At 37.9% G+C, this 9,863-nt stretch overlaps 1 protein-coding gene across 1 annotated transcript in view; it reads right to left on the reverse strand.

Annotated features, from left to right (window-relative positions):
- Nucleotides 1-1,640: 1,640 nt before the first annotated feature.
- The window catches only part of LOC107731881 (uncharacterized), a 40,112-nt gene continuing 31,889 nt past the window's right edge, over nucleotides 1,641-9,863 (reverse strand). Inside the window, 12 exon segments of the mRNA XM_016543069.1 lie at nucleotides 1,641-3,088; nucleotides 3,448-3,562; nucleotides 3,772-3,845; nucleotides 3,972-4,071; nucleotides 4,780-4,891; nucleotides 5,073-5,116; nucleotides 5,649-5,700; nucleotides 7,283-7,801; nucleotides 8,037-8,085; nucleotides 8,186-8,340; nucleotides 8,435-8,681; nucleotides 9,113-9,860. Coding sequence (XP_016398555.1) covers nucleotides 2,998-3,088; nucleotides 3,448-3,562; nucleotides 3,772-3,845; nucleotides 3,972-4,071; nucleotides 4,780-4,891; nucleotides 5,073-5,116; nucleotides 5,649-5,700; nucleotides 7,283-7,801; nucleotides 8,037-8,085; nucleotides 8,186-8,340; nucleotides 8,435-8,681; nucleotides 9,113-9,860 — 2,306 coding nt within the window. The 3' untranslated portion in view covers nucleotides 1,641-2,997.

The following is a 9,863-nucleotide window of genomic DNA, read 5'->3' on the forward strand; positions in this document are numbered from 1 at the left end:
AAATTTCTACATAGAAAAAAATGAATCACAGTTTCCACAGAAATGTTAAGCAGGACAACTGTTTTCACCATTGATAATAATAAGAAATGTTTCTTGAGCAGCAAATCAGCATATTAGAATGATTTCTGAAGCATCATGTGACACTGAAGACTGGAGTAAATGCTGAAAATTCAGATTTGCTATCACAGTACTAAATTGCAATTTTAAAATATTAATTAAAAAATTAAATAAAAACATAAATAGAAACAAAATATAGGATTTTTTCCCCCGGTTTTTCAAACACTGTTTTACCGAACTCTTATAAGAGACTTTCTTCAAAAACGTTTGAACAATAGTGTATTTATATAAAATAAACCATTAATAATAAAAATGTAATTACGAACACTGCTAATTCTGGGAAATGGATCAATGAATTAATGATTTTTTTTTAAAGAAAATATTTAGCCTATTATTAAACATAATAAACTTTAGGTAACAGACTTTCTTCGTTAAAGTCATTGTTTGTATTCATGTGGAACACAAAGGCTCCCGGCGCCTATTTATACTATAGTCACACCGGTAGTGACGTCATGGCTGTCGCCGGCCAACGAGTTGGTGTTTTTTCAATGTATGCTTCAGACACGGGTCACGACGAGGCGTTCCCCATAGCGACCCCTAGAGGACGCAGTTCGAAGTTCCCATGAAAGGGAACCTTGTTTTAAACCGGTTCTTTTTAACGATTCAAACGAACCGATTCGCAAAGCGTTCGTAATCAATCGACTTGAAGAACCCTTATTTTAAACGCCCGTAGAACTTACTATTACTAATAATGTTTTATATTTCTTTATTTGATTGTAGTTCAGCGCCCAGTGGTATGTCCAGCTTGAGGCCTTTTTCGTGAACAACAAATCCCTTTACTCTGTGATTTATATGAACTTCAAAATGTTTATTTCAGGTATTCAGTCAGTGACTGCCAGAAGAAAAAAACATGCATTTTAATGATTCAGTTCTTTTTCCTTTACACTGTCGAGGTTGCTGATTAAGCGATGCTTCTTTTGTAGAAAGACCTTCTTGTGCAAGACCATGATACACATGGAATTTTAGAGAATTATATATGTGCTGATGTTTCATTTTAATAGGGAAGTGAAACTTACAACCATCAATATACAAGCTAACATCTAATCTTTAGCCTTTATTATTTGATAAAAATGTTTTACAACAATTTATAAAAAATTAGGCTGTGAAGTTTCTATATAAACACTTATATGAAAATGTATTTTAATAAAACAAACAAAAAATGCATCATACTTAAACACCCTTCAGTATACTCCCTACAACTCCCTTGTTGGTAGACCTAGAGAGAGATGATTATGTTTGAATATGTGTGTGTGCATCTGAATTTATGCTAGCTTTAACATAAGATACATGCCATGGCGAACCATATTGTATTTTGGTTGGAGATCTTGCCCTTGATCTTCTGCCTAGAGCCTTTCTATTACTGGAGTCCAGTGACGTTGGGACCCTTTGCACATACTGATGACCTATTTTCTTTAAAACAAAACTGCAAAATACTTGTAAACACACACTATTGTACATTTCTCTTCAACAACCACCAGGTTGGATGCAATTCAGAATTTGAAAACAATTTTATTTCCCAAAGACGTGTCAGCTGTAGTGTGTTAGCTGACATCAGGACTTTCCAAAAACAATTCACTGTCAAATAATGACATTTCAAACAGTGTAAACAGGGCCAAAGATAATATCAAATCAAAGAGTTGAGTCCCTTACATGGATGAAAGATGATGTTATATAAATACAATACAATTTTTTTTTCAATCAGATATTTAAAAATAAAATGCTAACACTCAAAGTTCATGCGCATACTCTATTTGACAGATTCTATGCATTTTCCATGTTCTGTGATATTGGCTACGTTCACACTGTCAGTTTTTGGGATTGACAACCACATTTACTAACAGGTGTGAGTCTCGAAATGTCACATTCACACAGCAACTTACAGTAGCTTCTCGGATACTGTCTGTATGAATGTGCAGTGGGAGTCAAACCCGTATTCCTTACCAGTTACCATAGTGACAGTGACCAAAGAAATATAAAAAATGGCGATGTCCATAAAACTGAAAGTGTTATCACTTTCTGACACGACAAGAGTCCAATCGAGCCACAAGTTCATTCATCAAATCATCATTAACTGACAGCAGCTTTTATATTTGGGTGGAGAGCGGAGCATTTTAGTCGCGCACAGAACACTCTAAATAACAGCACTGTGTGTGAACGTAACCGTATTAAGGACTCAAATACAGGACTGACAACTATTCTGCTGCTGTGTGAGCATGGCCATTAAATCAGGGCTCTTCAAACAGAACAGGCAACCACTGTAACAGTACTTGGAGAAGCATCATTGGAATCATATTGTGCAAATGATATCCATAACTAAAAGGGTGCCTTAATGGAGAAATTTTGTGCAAAATGTTTATTTTCTCCCATGCTTTTGTGCTGTTTTGTCTGCTTGTTAGGTTGCATAACACAACATAATCTCCTTGTAACACAGCAGTGTCATTTAAAACTGAATGCTCCTTCTTTCATACTCTGAAAACTTATACTGTACTATTTTACATATCTTTGAGATACCTTAAAATCACTGCAGCAACCAACTTGTACAAACAAGGTAACTTAGGTAATAACACTGCAAAGGCCACATGTATATTATTTTTACTGAAAATGTAAAACAAGAACTGACCATTACAACTGTCTATTTCACTTTTTCAGACAAATGTTCTGAAACTAAAAATGTCTCTAAAAGAAGACCGCTTTTAATCCACCCTGAAATTAGCATTCATGCTGCTCAAACTTTTTAACATGAGGACTGAGAATTCATCTAGTCACAATCTCCTCGTCATTTGTTGTGATATGGTCCACACACACACCTCACTAGTCCATCAGCACAGTGTTTAACGGGACGGTCCTGTATAAAAGCAGGTGCACAGAATCTAGAGGACCTCACTGTAACACACACTTCTCTTTCCGACTTCCATATTTCCTGCGCCTCATTTCTAGTCCTCTCTCCAACCTCTCGTCCTCTTCAAGAGCCCTTGGGAATGAGATGACAGAGAAAGAGTAAGAAAAAGAGAGAAAGTCAGTGGTGGTTGACCATAGAAATGAATGTTTCTGTAAGTCTCTTATGCTCACCAAGGCTGCATTTATTTGATCAAAAATACAGGAGAAAGGCTAATATTGTGAAATATTATTATAATTTCAAATATCAGCTTTCAATTTGAATATATTTTACAATGTAATTTATTCCTGTGATGCAAAGCTGAATTTTCAGCAGCCATTACTCCAGTGTCACATGGTCTTTCAGAAATCATTCTAATATGCTGATTTGCTGCTCAAGAAATTCTGGTCTAAAAAAAAGTATAGAGTATATTTTGTAATGTGAATGAATCTCACCCTCTCTCTTTGGCGTCTATATCATGCACAAGCTCGTCTCTCTGGTTGACTAAAGACACCAGCTCCTGCAACAACAGCTGCTCTCTGGTTTTATGGGCCTGGGTTTTCTTCCATTCTTCAGTTTTACAAAACAAGCAAGACCAAAATTTGAGGACAATGAGAGATTGCCACATGCCCCAACTGATTAAACTACTTGATGAGTGCCAAAACATCTTTAATATGTAAAAACACATGCATATGCTCCAAATTACATGTGTACATTTTCTGGAATTCCTAGTGATGTAGTTCTCCATTTCACATATATTTATGTAAGAACAGTCGTACCTTCCACAGCCATTAAATCTTGAAGCTCTTTCTTTAGCAGCTCAAACCTCCTCTCCAAATCTTGCTCTTCTTGTCTGTCACACAGAAGGAACGATAATTAGCAATGTATCTTAAATCAGCCACTGTTCAAATGAGAGGTCATCATCTAAATGAGTACAGTGAAACACAAAGTAAGTGAGAATAAGTGTGAAAAGACATACAGTGACTGCAGATGGTCTTGTCTCCTGATCAAAGCGTTCTTCTTGTTGACCAGGGTAAACCACTCCTGAATCAGTGTCTCTTCTTCTACACGATCACTACCTGTAAGTGTACGATAAGAGCACAACTTCATCAAGACATACATAATGAACTGCATTGTCATTTGCTTAGCACAATGCATCATAATCTATGATCTATGTATATGTGTGTATATTTAGTGCAGGGGGATATAATGGTTCAAACGGTTCAAACGGTTAGAATTATGCACACGGTGTGAATTTTTCAAAAACCAGCATACCAGTACAAGTGGCTAAGCAACATAGACAGCGCCACCTGCTGTCAGAGAGTGAATTTGCATTCTCACGCAGCCTGTCTGCAGTTTCCGTTATTTTCTGTTTCTGATTTGTTTTACTTAGCATAATTTCACACAGCTAAGGTCAGACCATTCTGTTTTTGCTTGCAATTTTGAAATTATACAATCTACTTTACATCAAAAACTGCTCATACTATAATGTAGCATGTTTGTTTGGATCGTGAACTGTTTCATGCAATCTGATTCATATAAAGGCACGGTCAGGGACAAACCATGAAACCTCCAGAATCCAAAAAAAAATTAAATATAACCCAGCGCTGGATTAAAAAGGGAGGTTCAAAACAACCCAATCGCTGGGTCAAAACAACCCAATAGCTGGGTTTGTCCCTTTTTAACCCAGTGCTGGGTTATATTTAACCCAGCATTTTTTAGAGTGTAAGCTTTCATTTGTTGCTTGATAAAAATAGGTTCTCAAACTACTTTAATCAGTGATTTACCAGATTCCAAAAGTCTTCTCAGTTTCCTCTCCACAATGTCTGCTCTGCGATCTATCTGATTCTGTTCAGCCTCCAGCGCCTGCATCTCACTATGTACATATTGGCTGCCATCCTGCAAATACACAAACACATCATAAACACATGCAAATACTCACACCCATATATACGCATTTTACAACCCTATCAAATATTGGTTTGGAGTTAGTTTACTATAAAATACTATTACATATTATTTCAACATTATTTCAACTGACTTGAGTCATCAAGCCACAAATAGAAAAGCGTTGAATGACCTGATTCCCTCCTGCAGTGGCCTCTTCAACATTCTCTACATTTTCTACACAAACAAGACAGAAGAAACAATACGTCTGAATCCGTGCAATAGTTTACAACAGTTTACAATAACGTACAACCCAAAATATTTTCATAATTTCTTATATTCTGCAGAAAATATGTTTAGCATAAGTTATGGATTTAACATGTCAGTGTCTTTGAACATAAAGTCTTTGAAAGGTGTGTTTTGAGTTAATTCTTACGTGACTCTGAACCTCCTTTGGCTGCTTCACTTTCTGCTTGGACTGATGCAGCCTGGGTAAAAAACATTATAATACACAGCAGCTCAGTAATATACTACTGTTTATAAAGTTAACTCGGTTATAAGAAAATTTTAAAATAATCACCCTCACAAAGGAGACACATTTAAATGCATGCAATACTTTACAACAGTTTACAATAACGTACAACCCAAAAATAATTTTCATAATTTCTTATATTCTGCAGAAAATATGTTTAGCATAAGTTATGGATTTAACATGTCAGTGTCTTTGAACATAAAGCCTTTGAAAGGTGAGTTTTGAGTTAATTCTTACGTGACTCTGAACCTCCTTTGGCTGCTTCACTTTCTGCTTGGACTGATGCAGCCTGGGTAAAAAACATTATAATACACAGCAGCTCAGTAATATACTACTGTTTATAAAGTTAACTCGGTTATAAGAAAATTTTAAAATAATCACCCTCACAAAGGAGACAATAATACAGTGCTCTGCATAATACAACCCAGTTCCAAAAACAATATCTCTCTCGTGACACATGAATCACACATTCAAAAACATCCATTTTGCACTGTAAACAAGGGCCATCACAACACGCCAATACAGTCACACATGCCTGGTCCTGAGGTTTATATAATGATCCTGAATACATGAAAAATGCATGAAACTAAAGAGTGCACAGGCCATTTACAAGTCACATTTCACTCATTATATTCTTTTAGGGTTGGACAGCTGTGTGATAATAGTAAAGGTACATTACAGACAATATTTAAAATATTTAGCTTTATGCATTATAGTTATTATTAACAATTTTGTGTGTGTGTTTCAAACTAGTCTTCAAGCACTGACCATACTATTCAATTTAAGACTAATAACATATCAATATAACATTACTGGTCAAAAGTTTGGAATAATTAAAATTGTTCATGTTTTTGAAAGAAGTCTCTTATGCTCACCAAGGCTGCATTTAATAATTCAAAAATACAGAAAAACACTAATATCGTAAAATATTAATACAATATAAAATAACTGTTTTCTATTTGAATAGATTTTAAAATGAAATGTATGATTTCTGAAGCATCATGTGACACTGAAGACTGGAATAATGGCTGCTGAAAATTCAGCTTTGCCATCACAGGAATAAATTATATATTCAAATATATTCAAATATTCAAATAAATTCAGCCATGGTGAGCATAAGAAACTTCTTTCAAAAACATTTTTAAAAAAAATTATTATTCCAACCTGACTGCTACACTATGGTTGAAATGTTTTACCTCTGTACCACTCTGCTGTTCGTGTGGTTCAGGCTCATCCAGTGACTCTCCCCGCAGCTTCGATCTGCGCTTTTTAACAAGATCTGCATCCTTGAGATGAGAAAAAGCCTTTCTGGGTGGTGCCACTGGAGGCTGAGTGGCCCCTGATCCTCCAGCCTGGCTTGGGCCCTGCACTCGCTTTGTTCTTGGAGGTGGCACCAAAACACCAGCACCTCCCTTGACTTCCTTTTCAGGGAAGCTTCCATTGGTCTCTAGAGTGATGCCGCTGCTCTGGAGCCTTTCGGCACAGTAGCGAACAGCGGCTTCAGGGTCGGCTTCCTCCCTCTTCTCACCAACAGCGTAACTGGACTCGCTGCTGTTCTTCTCGATCTGTATGACACTGAGCTCCTGGCCCGTGAAATAGGTGCGGATCTGGTTGAGATACGTCATCACGATGAGCCTGTCAGGCACTGCCAGCAGCACCATGTCAGAGGGCTCTATCAACCTAGAGATGCCCAGTTCAGCAAAGCCATCAAACGCCAGCTTTGCCATCACAGGAATAAATTATATATTCAAATATATTCAAATATTCAAATAAATTCAGCCATGGTGAGCATAAGAAACTTCTTTCAAAAACATTTTTAAAAAAAATTATTATTCCAACCTGACTGCTACACTATGGTTGAAATGTTTTACCTCTGTACCACTCTGCTGTTCGTGTGGTTCAGGCTCATCCAGTGACTCTCCCCGCAGCTTCGATCTGCGCTTTTTAACAAGATCTGCATCCTTGAGATGAGAAAAAGCCTTTCTGGGTGGTGCCACTGGAGGCTGAGTGGCCCCTGATCCTCCAGCCTGGCTTGGGCCCTGCACTCGCTTTGTTCTTGGAGGTGGCACCAAAACACCAGCACCTCCCTTGACTTCCTTTTCAGGGAAGCTTCCATTGGTCTCTAGAGTGATGCCGCTGCTCTGGAGCCTTTCGGCACAGTAGCGAACAGCGGCTTCAGGGTCGGCTTCCTCCCTCTTCTCACCAACAGCGTAACTGGACTCGCTGCTGTTCTTCTCGATCTGTATGACACTGAGCTCCTGGCCCGTGAAATAGGTGCGGATCTGGTTGAGATACGTCATCACGATGAGCCTGTCAGGCACTGCCAGCAGCACCATGTCAGAGGGCTCTATCAACCTAGAGATGCCCAGTTCAGCAAAGCCATCAAACGCCTATGAATACACAAGGAAATATTAATTTTCACTATTTCCTGATCACAGAGTTATAATCATTAAGGCAAGTGCACAGCAAAAATGGCCTTGTAATTTTTGTTGTACAGTAAAACTTGAACATACTGTTTAGACTTAAAATATAACAACATTAAATAGGGTCAGTCAATTAGATCACAGTCAAAGGAAATAAAAAATGAAAAAAAGTCATTATCTAATTTGAAAATGGGTGGATCACCTTCTTGTTGTTGCGTTTAATGTCATATGGATCCAGCATTTCATAATTCCTAAAGACAGAATAACAAACAAATAAACAAACAAAATACATAACCCATGTAACATTTATGAAATTAGCTTAATGCCTTCTTCCACATAAAAAACACCCACACTTTATCTGGATGGAAGTGATGCAGGATGGCACAGAAAGCGAGGCCGTTTCTCCATGAGGTGCTGAAATTTGATATCCGGACGCCTTTGCAACCTTGTGTGACCTTTTGGCACCATTCCAACAGAGACTGACTTGAATTCACCAAGGTCGCAATCTAGAATTGAAGGCAAAGACAAATTAACTACCTGCTCGTTGATGTCACTATGGTAATATAATCAACATAATTAAAAAGCAGCAGATTTAACAACCTCTGTTTCTTTGGTTGGTGATGTGTGAGCTGTGGAACTTCCCTGAAGGTCTATGGCATCTGCTGCAGCTCTTCGTTTATTACAAACAGGAACTGTGGGCTCATTATTGGGCTTTTCTGAAACCTCACTTTGACTGGCTGATGAGGAACTGGGAATGGAGACGTCTTCTGGGAAAGAGGCACTTAAACGTTTCTTCACGCGAGGCATTGGCACAGGAAGACTGGAGGAATCTTCAGCTGCTGCTTGTCTAGATGAAAGAAAGAAAGAGAAAAAAATTAAACAAAACTGATGTCTACATTCAAATAAACCAGTATAGCAAAAGCTATTCAACTCTTATAGATTTATCTCTCGAGCCTAAAAGGAAATTCATATTGAGTTTCAAGATGCATAACAAAATTAAACAAGCACCAATGTCTTCACCTTTATCATATATAATCATTTATTTTTATTTACATTTTGCACATTTTTCATAAAGACAGTTTAACCTAAAAAGCCAAATCTTTAATGAGTAAATTAACCATAAACATCAATTGTTTTTGAAAACCCAAAATCAAAGAAACAGTATTATTGGTTGAAAGACTGTTAGAGCACCTCTAGTGACCAATTACTGCACTCATAAAAATAAAAAATGGCATGTGTAATGTCTACAAATGTGACAGTTTATCTACAAAAACTTACCTACACACATCTAAGATAACACCTGTGTCATCTACAACCTCAGCATCTCCAGAATGCACAGCATTCATGTCTTCCTCAATACTTGTATATTTTTCCATTTGTTGCTCTGTTCCCCCTTTGTCCTCACAATGCTCACCAAGTGGAGCACCAGTCTTGGGTTTTTCACTGATATCTGTCACATCAGTTTCTATCTGCTCAACAGGTTCTAAACAAGACTCATCCAGGCTTTTTCTGTTTAGCTCTACTTCATTGGCACTTGAGGTGGTAGAATCCTCAATACTCTGTATCCCTGCTTCTGCCCTCACCTGTGTAGCCACTTCAACAGAACATTGTTCATTTTCTGAGATAGGAAGCTTGCCTTCTTCTGAGACTGCAGAGTAAGAATCTTGAGGTAAGCTTGGAAGGTTCTCATCAGAGAACTTGTCACTGAGTTTCTCTGAGCGGGGAATCGGGACGGTCATGCTTGTTTCAATTGGTCCTCCCTCAAGGACTCCTATGTCAAGTAAATCTACTGGAGGTGGTGGACAACTTGAGGGAACAGTGAGATCATCTGGAAAAGAACCACTGAGACGTTTCTTTACACGTGGCATTGGCACTGGCAGACTTGGGGGGACTGGAATACTTGAATCTTGATGGTCTTCTGTTTGGAGAAAAACGTTGTCTGAATCTGCTTGAGAGGAAGGGCTGGATGAAGGGGCTGGAAGATCATCTGGAAAAGAACCACTGAGACGTTTCTTCACATGTGGCATTG

This window comes from Sinocyclocheilus rhinocerous, unplaced genomic scaffold (genome assembly GCF_001515625.1).
Source record: "Sinocyclocheilus rhinocerous isolate Xijiao unplaced genomic scaffold, SAMN03320098_v1.1 scaffold1841, whole genome shotgun sequence".
Taxonomy (NCBI): Eukaryota; Metazoa; Chordata; class Actinopteri; order Cypriniformes; family Cyprinidae; genus Sinocyclocheilus; species Sinocyclocheilus rhinocerous.